Genomic DNA, 15,701 nt, shown 5'->3' with positions numbered 1-15,701 from the left:
AACACAAGGTTTGATTATCTCATTAGCAAAGTTGTCAGGAAAATATAAAATACATAAATCTAACGGTGCCTTCAGTGTTCTTGAAGGACCAACTTCAGTTAATCCCATGCAAGCTGCTGTTCTCTTATTCTGCCTACACACAACCACCATTCACCTTCATTTTCATAATGATGTAAAGTGAAGGAGCCCTCACATCAAGCTCATCGGAGCTTTCATACATTCTGAATTGGGCACTACAGGAAATAGATGCCCTCAGTCTTCTGTGTTCATGCAGCTGATGACACAGCTTTTAACAAGTGAAGCTAAAGCTGCTGCACTGCTCCACTTTGGCCCTCTCAAGGATTCCATTTCTAAAAGGAACACTCAAGTAATGTGGCAAGTCATTTTGACAATCATGAAAGGTAGCACTAACAAGTGCAGGCTGCTGATAAAGGAAGGCTGCAGTGAGAGACTCTAGTGAAGTGAGGGGATGGGGAACTAGTTCCAAAGAACACCAGCCAACCATGAAATGCCGAACCTTTACACTTGAGAGATGGCAACAGACTGTATTAGCAAGACTGAAACATGACAACAAAATCAGGAGTTGCATTCTGCGGCACCACAATTTCATCATGTATAACAAAAAAAACTATATAATCCAACACTCCCTTGTTTGCTTTTAGGGATTTAGTATGGTAGTCCCTGCAGAATAATTAATGATTTATGTTTTATCTCATTTGAATGTGTCTGTTTTTGCACCAGGAGCTCTATTATAGTCATCTGGAGACTTTCAGCAATCCTGTTTCTGCTATCTTCCACCAGTACAACAAGTTGGGAGAATTGCTCTGCTGTTATTACATTTCGAAAGTATCCCTGATCCAGGGAGGAGCCTGGAGGAGAAATTAGCCAGGAGTTTATTGGCTCAGATACAAAAGGAGCAGATTGAAAAGGGGGTGAGATGATTGAACTCTTCTTTATTCCATGGTGTGTCCTTTGTGCCAGGCTGTGCAGTCACTTTGATGTTATCTCTGTCATTTGAGCTCCATACTGCGCCTCGGGTGCCTCACACAAAAGAATATGATGCACCACCAGAGGCCATGAATGGGCTTCCCATCTATTTTCTGCAAGAGGGGAACTCTCCTTTTGAGCCGCCTCGAGTGTCACTCATTATCAAAGTATATCATTGCGGTAAAAGCCTCAGAAATGCATTTAATATGTAAAAGAATACTGTACAACTGGCCAAGTGAATACTGATTAATTAAACTAACCTCGCTTCAGGGAACTTACTAAAGAACACTTTTTTCCAATAACAACAGCTTGTTTTTCACTGTTGTTCAGTGTCCTGTGTTTGTCTCCAATCAGCATGTTTTTGTGCATTATCATAACCATCGAAGAAGCTTCTGAAAATGTGAGTGCACTAAAATCAAATACGCCTAATCGGTAGGAAAAGGTCGACTGTCAGATTGTCGCTTGTGAAGGAACACCGTGATAATGGGAGGAACGCTGCACCTTTCTTTCAAAAGGAGAAGAGCAGCGGCAGAAAGGAGGGGGTGGTGAAGATGGAGGAGGATGAAGAACATCTTACTGAGCTGCCATTAGTGGTCTAATTCACACACTAAGAATCAAAAAGAGACCTTTGAGTGGGTGGTTGGATTGTTGAGGGCCGATCAGAACCTCCATTAGCACAGAAATAAGCTGCAAATGGAACAGAGGAGCTGCGTGAAAAAAAGAGAAGGCCCAGCGGTGTTGAAGGAACACAGTGCTCCGGCCAGGCAGAGCCAGACCCACTTCACAGCACTTCTGCTCAGCTAAACATGTCAAGAAGCTGAAAGATAAAATACCAACCACACAGAGGGACGAGAAACTCAAAGCTAACTCGCATTCTTCTTACAGGTTCTTATTACTGTAGGTTAGAATCCCAAGCACCGACAAACTGCATCTATATTACAGTGAAGCTTTGTTTATTGAGCTGTGAAAAAAGTGTCACAGCTGCTCCATGACTGAACTAAAATTGGTTGCTATCTCCTTTAAGGATGTCTCCTTGAGAAGCAATGGACTACTCCAAGCTTTCCTGCTGAACTTGGATCACTGCTTTGATGACTGCCATTGTGTCAAAACATACACAGCTTGATTTGCAAAGTTCTAAATATGCTGATTAGTGAGTGAGGAGTCAGTGAAGACTGTGTTGGTCTTACCAAAAAAACTGCCGTGAGCAGAGACTCGATGGCACGCTAGCATGTATCGAAGTCTGGTCATTAGTGGCAAATGTCCTCTTTCACACTTTTCACAAAATTACAACAGAACTCTATGCTGAGAATCTCACCCTCAGGGGCAAATTTATGAATCGCAGTTTCAGTGTTATACTCTAGACTTGATTTGAGTCACTGTCAGAGGATATGGTGGATGAGCAAGACTGGATGCACCGCTTTAAGGTTTGGAAACTGAACGGCTCCGACTCAGAAACCTGATGACGCAGAAAAATACCAGCGATGATTCTTGGGAGGAAAGTTGTTAGTTTGTTGCATATTAGTGTTTGAGGTCTATGGTGAAATGGCAACTTCACATGTGCAAGTTATGAGAAGAGGACTTTCAAAGGACTATACAGAACAGCAAGAGCACTGGAAGAAGTTAAGCACTGCAAAAGAGTTGGTCAGATTGAAATTGGTACAGGTTTTGAATTTCCTGGATGGATTTCTGGAATTTTTTTGAGCACATCTCATGTATTCTTATATTTACACAACTGCTGTGCTCAAAGTCTACTTTTATGCCGGTTTAATGCAATATCATTCTGTGAACTGGAGCACATGCAAAAGAATTGAAAATGTATAAATGTGCAATCTGTGTAAGTATATGGTGAAAAAAAACATCTCAATAAGAACAAGTGTCTTAATTAAAGTATGTGTTTACACGAGAAAAGGGCTGCCTGCATTTAACAAATTGTGGAATCGTGTCTTTTTGTGTGTTCTGATAGTTAGCACGGTTTCATTTATAATCCCTACTGTGCAATTCTATAACAAGAGCCACAGGATTCTAGGTCAATCCTCTCAAATGAATTTCATTTTTTGGCCTAAGTCAAGCAGTGATTAAGCAGAGGGGAATCCTACTATATACTTGAAGAATGCTCGTGCATGGTACAGTAAGAGAAGTAGCCTCTGTAAACCTCTACGGTAATGAATGAGGAAAAAAAAAGGCAATTCCCGGTCTGTGCTCTGAGCATTAGGAACATGTGCACAGCAGGAGGTGACGAGACAATGATTCTGATGGATATCCCTGTCCAGCAGAGAGTCACTCCTCCCAATGTTCTTTCTGCTGATTGATTTGAGTGACTGGGAGAGGACAGAGCGGACTGGGTGAGGTCTTATCACTCCCTTGGCTGCCTAACCTGCCGGGCCCATGTTGTTTTGAAGAGAGGCCGTCAATAATAGTGGGTGACTGTGTAGTGAAAAACAATGGCTGCTCTTCAGATGTCCTCACTCTAATAAATAACGCTGTAGCTATGAATGTTGAATATGTAGCATAGGTTTATGAATGCCGTGCTAAACATTTCAATGTGCCACATGACAAAATATATCCTGTAATTTAGCATTTTAGACCGACAGAGGTAAAAAAGATAAACACTTTGTTTTTTGGGGTTTTTTATCCTGAGCATCCTGACCGTTGTCATCAGATGTCAATTCATATAGACTGACAAGTCGCAAGGCATTTAAGCTGATGAATAAAAATTGGACTGCATAAATTTCTGCTTAATGGGATCCCTGAGCTTCACGGAAATGCAATTATCCTGTTGCAAATGTGGTATTGCAAATATTGGAGACATGGTCAAAGCCCCCTTACTGAAAATGGAGTCTGCCTTAATGTCAAAACTGATGATTTTATATGCATACAGCTGTACACAGGTACAAAACATAAACAGATGCCACACATAGAAACATTTTCAGCATTATGCTTCATTTTGTGTTATGCAGGAACAAAACAGGTGTCTTACTGAAAGCCGGGCAGAATAGAATAGAATAGAATAGAATAGAATAGAATAGAATAGAATAGAATAGAATAGAATGCTCACTGATGTGTACAGGTGGCCCTCCCCGTTCATTGCGATGTATAACCCTGTCTTCACGGATTGAATGGCGACAACTCTGAGGCCCACAGGAATAAGGTTGAACAAAGCTGGGGAACACACACGTAAAACAAGCAAACACAAACATTCATCAAAATCTCACCAAAAAATATTGAAACAGACAAACCAAACATTAAGTAAACTTTAACTAGATGGGGGTAAAACATTTAAGTAACAATCCATCATCTAAACACAAGATGTCTATCTTTAAGGCGTTGCAAACTATGGATAATACAACTGCTGACTGCTGCATTTAGGTAATCTCAGAAGATGAATTGCAGCACAGCTGGTGGACGTGACTAGCCTAGCGCAGCCTTGGCCACTCAGTGCTACCTGAGAAGCAGTTGTAATTGGGGCCACCGCTAGTGCGAGGCTGATTTAATAACACCCTTGTTGTTGTAGCAGACTCCTGGTAGGTAATGGGTATTGTTTGTATGGGGGAGAAACAAGAGGACTGGCCTGGCTGGGACATTAGGTGTGTATTTGGGAGACATGCACTAAAGGGATGCAATGAACTCAGCTGACCCTGCAAGCAACTGGAAAGGGCAGGCTTGCATCCTAGAAGAAAATCTGAGAGAACTAAATGCAGAACCACTCATTTCCTTTCCTTTTTGATGGCTTGCGGTCAGTTTCAACTGCCGACACCTAATTTGATCCTGGAGTTAAAATGACACGCTATCTATAATGCTTACCGTTTCAATAAGTCCCTTCAGCCTACCGCATGTGACATGTGCCACATCTCTTCCTGCTGACAGGAGTAAGTGACACAATGCAGAGTGTCAGGCTAGCATTAGCACCAAGCACTGGAATCAAATTAACCACCTAGCCTGAAGTGTTAGAGGAGCAGTGCCAGAACAAGCTAATAATACCTTTTTCTCTCTGTTGAGCCTACTGTTTCCTGGTCCACTTTGCCTCTCGGGAAAAGGACCAAACTGTGTGATCCCATGGCTCCATTTAAGAGCCATTTTTGCTCCAAAGATCAAAAATACTGACCAGACATTAGCAGAGGGTAACTGCTTGGTTAATTTTTTTTGTATAAGAAGAATAAATATGGAGCAGGAAACAAGCCAGACATAAAATTGTGCTCAAGAAACCTACACAGGGTAAACTTTTCTATAACCTCTGCTAGTATTTCTTTAGATTATTCCAGACACCTGTTAAAAATCTGATCTACAAGTCCAAGAGATATTTCAAGGTACTCACAGGAATTACTGCTGTCATCCTTGGTCCCATCAAGAGAGCCATCGGGGTTCATTTGCAAGTAGTATCCCTGCCTGCAATATAACCTGGTCACTATACCCTTGAGCTGGGGATCTGAAGGAAAGGGGGGGAGAGAGAAAGAACAGAGAGAATAGTTAGAATAAACTTCAAGAATGCAACTTTTTTGATTTAATACACAACAAAAAGAAAATTGTTTTCATGGGGACTTTATGGCAAAACACCGAGACACACACAAAGTATTGCAGCTGGTGGTTTTTCACAAGCAAATCCCCAAGCCACCTTTCTGGCACATAAGCCCCATCCTGCTCAGAGATAGTCCATCCAATTATAGGTAGCAGAATTAATCTGTGGTTGCCTGACTCCCATAATGAACCCAATAGCACCCTCTCTGGGTTCTTCGTATGTAGAATGTGAGAGTGTCTGCGTGCCGTCCCTTCTAGCTGCCTCGACAGGGGAATTAGCCGCATATCTACTGTAAATAAATCACTGCTGTTTAATTGCCCAGAGCCGCTGCAGCTCAGCGAGTCGTATTGTAATTTAGTTGGCATTTTGTCAGTTTGCAATAACATGACAAAAAGTGAAAGTGAAATGTAAAAAGTAAAAAGCAGTACAACACAGAAAAGGACACATTTTAATAAACCTGCGTGCGGGTGCACACTGGGACATCTCTGGAAAAAAAATATTGCTTGCTCTCAAGCTGCCTGTGATATTTCTTCATCTGTGTGCTTTTGTGTCTGAGGTCATATAATATCAACATTAGACTTATTGTAGAGACAGCCATCACACCAAATTTCATTCTAAGAAAACCCTAGGGAGGTGAAGAATCAACTTCACCTGAGTCCTTGCATGCTACTCGGTGTGTGTGTTGGTGGGTGAGTAGAGTTATGTGGAAGAGATATAGAAAGAAACAAAGAGAGGCCGCAGAGGAGAGCTCCAGAGGTCTTGCTGAGGGCAGCATCGGGCTTTTCCCCCCCGTTACTGTGCGGCTCGGGGCATTCTCCTCTGAAATGGTTCTTTCAGTTGATGGCATTAGCCAGCTCTGAGACCTTTCCCCGCTCCCTGAAAGGGAGAGAGAATGCCTCTCTGCTGGTAGATGGGAGCAGCGGCGCTATGGCATTCATCTGCACTGCTTTGTTGCTTCAGCAGAACAATGAAAAGGTGGCTAAAGCAGAATCTGACTGTCAGAGTGCCTCCGCTGTGTGCGATTCAGGCTGACAGGATGGTGACAGCATCTATCTGGTTCGCAATAATGCTAAGCTCAGTCAAAATCATTGCAGGCATTTAGCCAGAGACAGATGTCACTGTGAAGAGATCATCGTCCCTGGTCTTCTTTTTCATTGAACTTACAATACATGTGACGCGTTCTAAAAGCATTGTTAGAGTGAAGGTTGGTTTGAGAACTCATTTGTGCCAGTAAAATGACAAAAAAAGAAGAGAAAAAATTCAAAAATGTAACAAATAAAATTCAGTTTTTGTCAAAATGTTTGGTTTATAGATTTCTGCTTAATACTTGTATATTTTTAAAGGAAAATGGAAAGATTAAAATTTAAAGAATGGCTTTTTTTAAAAGCCTATTAAAAAAATTTCTCATTATTTGTACAAACCTAATATGAGTACTTGAACTTGGATGATCTTGGATTTTTAATATTTCTTTCAGCTTGTCTTTTTGCTATTGCCCCCTTCCATGAGCACCATTGGTTTGAGGATTATCGACAGCACTCGTGTTATCATCTTTTTTGTTTTTGCTTATAAGCATATAGCATTTTTCTTCCCATGACAACTTTTCTGGGCCCAGAAAACACTTTTAAAAAATGACACTTTAAATTGTAAAATGAAAACTCCAATAGCCAATGTGCAATATGAATCTCACATTAGAAAAAACAGCAAATGTCGCTTAATAAATGACGAGGATGATTTAAATTAATTAGAAGTCATTGTGTGGATTTATTAATGGAATTAAACCCCACATTTTGATTAATTTGTGCAAGTTTAAAATTATTCAACACCTTTTGTTCCAAACTTAGTGAAGCTAAACAACCTAGTCGTCCAAATTTGCTGTCCTCTGAGCCGGATAACTAACTTTAGTCTTGCAAAGAGAGACTCCTAACCTGCAGGTCCTGCAGCTGGGGTCGTGGCTCGAGTCGAGTTCAGCTTGAATGATTTTGGTTTTACAGCACTGTGTTAGAGTAAAGGTAATGAATATATTTGTGGCATAGCCTTGTGGATGGTCCGTACTCATCTCACAGCAGGCTGCACATAAAGACCAAGTTATGCGTGGGTTGGTGTTTTTAATGCACCTTAACTTTAAACTGTGTGAGCCTTAGGAGGTGGGGTAGATGTAAGTTTCTTCATTTGTAAGAGAGACGGACAGAGAAGATGGAATGTGTACCAGTAATTGCAGCAGAGCTGAGTACAGACTCTTTCAACTTATTTTTAAATTAGTTTACAGGTTGTGGGTCATCCCACATACCACTAAGACCAAAGTGATCTCCAGCTCAGAGGATGACTCATTTGATGAATATTAGGTTATAGCTTGCAGTCGACTTTATTGCATTTTGTGCACAAATACATCAAAATCTGGGGTGAATTTTATTTCTTGCCTCTACAACAGGATTTCATGTGTTCAGGATAGTCAAGGCCTTTAAATACTATATATTAATCGCAGGTAAGGTGAGACCACCTGTCTTAGACATTGAACCTCCTTTTTTATCTAAGATATCCTCCCTTAAACTGCCTCCTTCTGTCCTGATGCAAATGTTTCCACATCGTCACATTTGATGTGACCTTGAGACACTTAAACAGGTGTCTCCAGGTCCACAAACACATGCTATATCAGCTGGCATTTGTTTTTTCAAACATAGAGGTATCCAGCAGTCAGATAGAAAACCGTGCAACCTTAAGACCATTGTTTCCCAGCAGTGAGAGCCGGGAAACATGCTCACACACACACACAGAGCACTTTCCAGGACACGACAGACTAATATGGTGTTGGGTCTCCATTTGCTCTAGAAACAATCTCAATTCTTCACAGATCAGCAAACACCGGTGTTACACACCGATTTTCATGTTTATATTCAATGAGCACACACAGCTCCCCTGAGCAAATACTATTATGTGGAAACACAAACTTGGCAAACATGTGATCAATAAATGGCTTTGATCAACATTTAACTCTTGTGAGGGACAGGTGAGATTGATTCCGAGGACATTGTCATAATTAAAACTGCATAACTGCGTATTGTGTTGTGTGCGTGTGCGATGCACATGTGTGTGAGGTGAACTTGGCTCCTCTATCGTGCCATAAATCATGAAATACTGGCTGTGTTCCCTGAGGCGAGCAAGCCCGTATATCTCACACACACAGACTTCCCCTTCAGCTTCAATCATAAGTACTTCAGAGCAGCAGACAGAGTGAGCTGAAAATAAGTCAACTTAAAACTAATTCAAGCTAATTCATTTCAATTAAAGAAGACTGAAAAGGGGGGGAGGAGACAAAACAATTGTTAAATGGGGAAGATAAGTCTCTGTAATACTGTGCATGATAGTTGAGCTCTATTCCAATTCTGGGGAGTGTCTCTATGAATATGTCAGTCGTGTTTTTAAATACCTAGCGAATTATTTATGACTGACAAATACACTAGCATGCATTCCTGTGATATAATGGGTTTTGTAATCCTAGTCAAGCTGGCAACCCATGAATGCAACACAAGTTAAAGGTTGAACATGCTTCCAGATAATAAATAGTTATATTTACACTCATTTATTCTTTTATTATCTTTTCTTTTGGGGGGCAAATTCAGAAAATACTAGACAAGTGTGAAGTGTGGCTAAATGGAAGAGAATAAGAACAGGAATATTAGAATGGGAGTGAATGAAGGGTCTCGGAAGCAAACACACAAAGGAAGGATTGAGGGCTTTAAGAGTGACACAGCATTTTCAGTCCTGTCAGACAAGCTTGATATGGTGCGTACACTCTTTAAAATCCAGAAGAGCTTTGAAAACGTCTCTGTGGTGTTCTCTAAGTCGACGAGGTCTTTGACTCGTGCTTCTTTTCTTACTTATTTCTTTTCTTGTCTGTATGAAGACGACTCTGTATATAACAGCCCCAAACAGTGAAACAACAATGCTGCTTATCACAGATGGAGTCTCCAGCCTCTAATCTCACTGGACTTTCCCAGTCGCACTATTGGTTATTACAACTGAAGCACTGTATGTTTCTACATGCTTTGTTTCTAAGGAAACTGAGTTGCGGCTTGGCATCAGCGGGGGGTTTCCTTGGAAAATAGAGAGCATCGGAATCGTAAGACCTCAAATTGTGTTGTTTTGTAGCAGTAATCCTCTCTGTGTATAAATTCAGCTGTGACGGGAAAGTTGTGAAGCGACCTCGCTGCAGTTCCCTCTTCCCCTTTCTCTCTTATTTTCTGTTGTGTCATCCCTGTGTGTGTGTGTGTGTGTGTGTGTGTGTGTGTGTGTGTGTGTGTGTGTGCAGGGGAACATACTCACCTCAGTACAAAGTAAGCAAGCAACATGCGGGGTACAAGGAGACACACACACACACAAACACACAGGCACAGCTGCAGCAATACTTGTAGACTCCTGTCAGCCCTGCCCTGCCTGACCCACTTTGGATGTTTCTAGAATAGGAGAAGGGCTTTTCCAGCCTACAAAGGAAAAACCCTTCTCGCTTGTGTTGTCATATGAAAGGCGATCAAAGCAGCGTTCTCACTCCTTTCCTATTCCTCCTTCATCAACAACATCGCTGACATCTCATCCAATAACTCAGCACAGACACTGGAGGCTGACTGATGACGCACTGCTCTGTCCTGTCAACATGTGCTTGAATAAACAGCCAGGGAGCGGGAAATCACTCATCTCAGCTGGCTTTTTAGATCACCTATAGGGTAATCTAATGTAACGTTATCTAATAATTAAGGGATCTAATCTGGCGGGAGATAATTAGAGCCACAGCAGCGAGATTATAGGCAAGTCCAAGCCACGTGTGCCCCCGGCTCGCTTACTGGGTTTGAGTGTAATAGGATTTATAACTCCCATCTAATCCCCTAAAAAATTATGGCGATCACTGGCTCTGTATTTGCTATCAAAAAGCATGGATTTAAAATTAAAGCTGATATGAAGGACGGCAAACAAAATGCTTCCACGCAGCATATCCCCCGAGGTACTGACAGATGTCAGGGAGCCACATCTGTGCGGCTTAATGATCAACTACAACAAAACAAGCTCAAATACAAAGTGCCAACTGATCATTTTCTGTACGGAGAATGCTCAGGCTTTGATACACACTGTAAGTCAATGCCAATCAATGCAGCCCATAGTGTCTGACTCACAAGATCAATATTTAAACCCAAAGGGAATACTAGACTTAGGGATTCCTTTTAATTCACCCCAACTCCCTCATTCTGACACATCTGAGAAGGAATTTGAAGCACCACAGTCTGTTTAGGCTCAGCTGTGAGAGCCCAGTGTTTTTGTCACCTGGGAAATGACGACAAATGTGTACGTCCGAGCACGTTAGCGCAGCCTATGTGATCAGTGGTGCATTTGGGTTTTATTCGCTGGCAAAGAAACATCTTTTCAGGGTTCAATATTAAATTAAGTACAGCAAACAAGTCATTAGTCTTCCTAAGCTTTGTGCTCTCGTGCTAACACAGTGGAAAGAAGGAAAGAAGGGAGAGAAGGAAAGGAAGTGTCTGAGAAAGAGAGCGAGAGATGAAGCAGTGAGAACAGTAACAGTGGCAGGGAGCACCCCGGCAACAACGTCGCATATCAGTCGATAGAGATTTTCCCAGTTCATGTGAGACTGAAATTAATGAGGTATTTTCCCCATTAGGGCCTTTAATCAGAACGAGTACAGAAAGAAAGGAAAGGAAAACAGTGTTTGTTATAACGAGACACTCAAAACTAAGGAGAAAACGGCCATTTTAAAGGAGCTTCCCCCTCCTTGAATTCTTACTTTGATTTTATGTGAAGTGTCCCTCATCTTCCGGGCAGACTTGTGACACAGTTCACCAACACTTGTGCTTTAGCTGTTACTGTGGATTACCGTCACTTATTTGAAATTCAAGAGGCCGTGTGTTGCTCCAGAAAATGGCCGATCCAGGTGTGATGTTGTCATTTTATGCTTGCCAGTGAAGGCTGACTTGGCATCTACATCTCTGCACTCAGAGCAGACTGAAGCACACGCCGCCCCAATGAAAGGAAACACCAGCATACGGGCCCTTGTATTCACAGATGTGGACAGCGTCATCTGTCCACATCTGTGATCTGCGAGGGCTTCTGGATGCTGTTGACAATTTCAAATGAAAAGATAGATGCGCCACAAGCCAATTCAGAGGTGACACAAGAGGACGGACAATTAAATACACACAGAGACGCAGACAAAAATGGGGCAGCCACACATACACATCCCACCACATGCACACTGTGGGCAGACGCAGAAACAGCAGCCTGGAGGATAGCTGGTTATACCCTTCCATTCTCGTGCACCCTCACCCATGGCCAGATGTGTCCTCTACGGGCGATTATACGGATCCTCTTTCATCAAAGCCATTTTAATACATGTAATCACTAAGGGCTGGTGAAGCAGACACTTCATGGTGTTGTTCTGCTCCAGTATGAACAGAGAGACTCAGCAATCAAAATGGCTCTCTTTGTGGACAAGATGAAAGAGTAAACGCTGCTTCCGTGCACATAAAGAGGAAACAAATGCAGCTTGCCAAGAGGGTTCAATCTGTTGGAGTTAGAGCATGTGTGGTGCAACAGGTCTGATACCTGATGATTCTGAGAGAAACATGCAGCTGCCTTCAATCATTCACTAACAAGGGGGAAATGACCGGAGTCATTTTCTCCCTAAATGAATTACCCTCATTTCTTTTTCTAAGGGAAAACACTATTAGTGATTCCAGCAGTGAGCTAATTGTTGATATTGCTCTTTTAGCAATCCCAGGTTGCCACTTTACAGCCAAGAAATGTTCATGACGTGTTCATAATTGCACGGAATATCATTAGGAACAAGAGGGGAGGCCACTGGCTTTGGAAATTGAAGAATTATGCTAGGATGGTGGTGGGGGTGGAGGAATTATGTTTGAAAGGCGTAATCTCCATTCCAGCGATACTGACCTTTTACTTGCATAGAAATGAGTTTCATTTTGGGCTTCTTGTAATCTACTTATGTACAGCAGTTCAGCATGTTCTGCATGTGCTTCATGGCGATCAGACCCCTTTTTAGAATCACAGAGGTGACAGCTACGTAAACCTGTCTAAACCATTTGGTACAACTCGTCAGGAGCCCGTCAGCTACCTGGGTCTGCATAGAAATCAGAGGAATGTTGGTTATTTTCAACCAACTCGACTACATACACAAAACATGGTGCTCTGTCTTCTCATAATCAACTTTAACTTTTTTTTTTTGAGCACAAAGGTTTAACGTGGCAAATGCGTCTAATAAATAAAAAGCAAACATTATTGACTCGCCCCCTCGCTGCCCTGGCTCCAAGGTTTTTTTTTAAAGTGCAGTCCTAATTAAGCGATCAACCAGTGGTTGAATGTATGCACATGTTTACACTGAATACACACTCTGAAGTTCCCAGACCTTGTCTCCGTAGTCTCCTCTTCCTGAGGCCGAAGATGCGCACTTTGGAGAAGATGTCGACCAGGTTCCCATTGCAGAGCCCCTTGTTCTTGTTGGGGCTCTTTCTCCGTCGGTTGGTGGAGGGTCGGTCTAAATGCTGCTCCCGTGCCTGTCTTTTCTGTCTGATCAGCCCACTTGCGATAGCAGCAGCCATGGCTCAAAATGTCACAACTGCTCAGGTCCAGTCTGCACTCGGAGCACGGACTATTCAAACAGCCGCCTCTCAGAGCTCGCAGCCCGGGTCACAGTCCCATGGTGGCGGCTATCTGGCTCGTTCCGTTATGTCAAATGCCAAATAAATATTTCTAAAAGCTGGCTTTCCTTTTAAAAAAAAATAAAAAAAAATCAAAATACTACATGATATTTAGGGGATTAAACCAGCTGTCACTATAACTCGAAAAATTCTTGAGCATGGTGGAAAAAAATTAGATCAGTTCATGCGTAATTCAGCACATCGGTGACTACAGTCTTGATTCCGAATATTTCCGAGGATTATTCATACCTGTGCTGTGATGTGTTTGTTCATTGTCTGTGAAATAATCAGCAGCATCGCCTCCTTAAATGTCCAGCACGGGCTTCCTCGTCCGCTCGGTGAAATCTCACCTGCTCTTTCCTCCTTTCACACTCCGTTTTTTCCCCTCTCCTTTTGCCAGACGAGATTGCTTTTTTTGAAGTCAGTCTTTAGTCTGCGGTGGGGACGCCCGTGCATGTGCGCCGCCAGCAATTAAACAAACACAGGCGCCTCCTACGAAGATCACAACCCGGCTCAAGGCACAGCAGCTCGGGGCGAATCCAGCTCCCAAGTTTGCAAGAAGCAATCGGCGACAGGGACCCCGCGATGACCGAATGAGAGAAACACAGTTGGGAATACAGAGGAACGCGCAACCGAGCCAGAGTTGTTATGTGGAATTAATACCAAGTTATTTTCCAACTACCAGTCGACGTGTCGGCTAGTGTTCACAACACAAGCGACTGGGCGCGATAGGATCCAGGGAGGGAAAAACATACCCAAAGCTGATCCTGCATGTGGCGATGACGTCTGCATTGTGTGACAAGCTGCATACAAATACATTAAACTTAAACCCCCCCGCGACCAGCACACAATTCGACCCAGTGCATGTTCACAAAAGAGCCCACTGCGAGGAAAACGAATGCATAGCGATCAGTGCGCAGTGGGAATAAGGGAAGAAAGTAACACCACAGACAAACGGCGCAATTTATTTTCCAACGCTGAAAGAAAAAAAAAAAGAAATGTGGGGTGGGGGTGGACGGGGTAGGAAGTGCTTGTTTATATGCCCCAGATCAACAAACGTTTCCCATCAACAAGTCCTAACCACTCGTTAGTGCACGACTTGAAGAGGTTGCACCCCCTCCCACTTCCTCCCCCCTGACAACCGAGCCCCTGCTTGAAGAGAGAAAGTGTGTGTGTGTGTGGGGGGGGGGGACAGACTGTCTGAAGCCGTTAGATAGTAGCATTTCAGTTTTTAACGCTTTAGTTTGGACTCTTTAGAAAGCTGCATTCCCTTTACCACTACACGGTTCATGTGGAAATAAGAAAGCCAAACGCGAGGGGACAGTGTGCCATTATGAACTCCCTTTCACCTCATTATCACAGGACAGTCCATATATTTCCACATATAGTGAGTGGATTACTGCTACTCTTCTTCTTTGTTATTTATTTATTTATTTTGCTCCATCTCATGAAACCTGTTTATGTTGTTCTAATTAAGATCGATTCAAGTCGCGCGCTCCATTTGCTGTGTGCGCCTTCAGCACCAGGGACAGCGTCTCTGATTTCTGCACCATCATGGAGGTGGGTCGGGAGTGTGGGGGTGTCATTTCTTCAGTCGGTTATCATAACCTTTACTTAAACGTCCACGAGCCACGAGACAGCGCGAATGCCTCCGGTAAATCACGAGTAAATGAGAGAGACTCCACTCCACTCACGACCCGCATGTGAATTTAAACGCTGACCGAGACGTCTCTGATCCACGCAATAAATGCCAGGGCGAGGTTGAGGCGTCTGATCCTTTTCGTTGATTTGGGGATAAATATCATCCAATTCTCAATCACAGGCACAGAAATTAAAACTCAAGAGAGCCATCTGCTGTTTGTGGCTGTAATTAAAGAGCCTGGCTCACGGGGGACTAAAGTGTTGTACTGAATAGCTCTGATGTGCGTTCACAACACACACAAACACATGCACACACACACCTGTTGATATCCAGCAGATGTACACATATAAGATTGACTAAAGTGACAAAGGAACGGGAAAAATGTGTGAGGACAGATGAGCAGGTTTATAACAGCTGGATGAAAGCGCTGTTAGTGATTTAAAAAAAAAAAACACGAATTCCGCTTTAAAATGTTCTTTATAGATCACATAGGTTCACGAAAGACATTCAACCCGCTATGCGTGGGCTTGTGTGCTTTTCCCCCGACCCCTCATCCCACTAGATTGAGCACATATCGTGGGTGCATTAAAAGTTTATGTCCTAGGAGCCTCCTGCTGCTGCGGTGCTCTGAGAGACATGCAGTTAACGCTCCAACCAGCAGCGGACACTGTCAGCTCAACAATGGTCCCACAGCAACTTTGCAGAGCGGCACTGTCACCGTGACGGTTATGAATCGCAGAGGGCTTCTACTTAAGCTCACACATATAATGGATTTTCTTTATTCCTCTGGGTTACATCGCCTGACTGCACAAGAAATATGCATCTTCCCCTTTGAGTATAT

The 15,701-nt window shown here is 42.9% G+C and overlaps 1 protein-coding gene across 4 annotated transcripts in view; it reads right to left on the bottom strand.

Moving 5' to 3' along the window:
* Positions 1-15,701, bottom strand: part of fgf14 (fibroblast growth factor 14) — a 107,552-nt gene that overhangs the window by 28,382 nt on the left and 63,469 nt on the right. For 3 of the 4 annotated variants that reach the window (XM_005733789.2, XM_013911065.1, XM_005733791.2), the window contains exons 2-3: positions 5,300-5,410; positions 4,043-4,146 (exon numbers count right to left, since the gene is read on the bottom strand). In XM_005733789.2, the coding sequence (XP_005733846.1) occupies positions 4,043-4,146; positions 5,300-5,410 (215 nt within the window). Of the gene's footprint in view, positions 1-4,042; positions 4,147-5,299; positions 5,411-12,926; positions 14,110-15,701 lie in introns of those variants that run through there. The other variant, XM_005733790.2, reaches the window with a different exon arrangement.

This window comes from Pundamilia nyererei, unplaced genomic scaffold, assembly GCF_000239375.1.
Source record: "Pundamilia nyererei isolate P.nyererei 1_Seehausen unplaced genomic scaffold, PunNye1.0 scaffold00055, whole genome shotgun sequence".
NCBI lineage: Eukaryota > Metazoa > Chordata > Actinopteri > Cichliformes > Cichlidae > Pundamilia > Pundamilia nyererei.
Note: the sequence above shows the minus strand (reverse complement) of the source record. Positions and strands in the feature narration are given on the sequence as shown.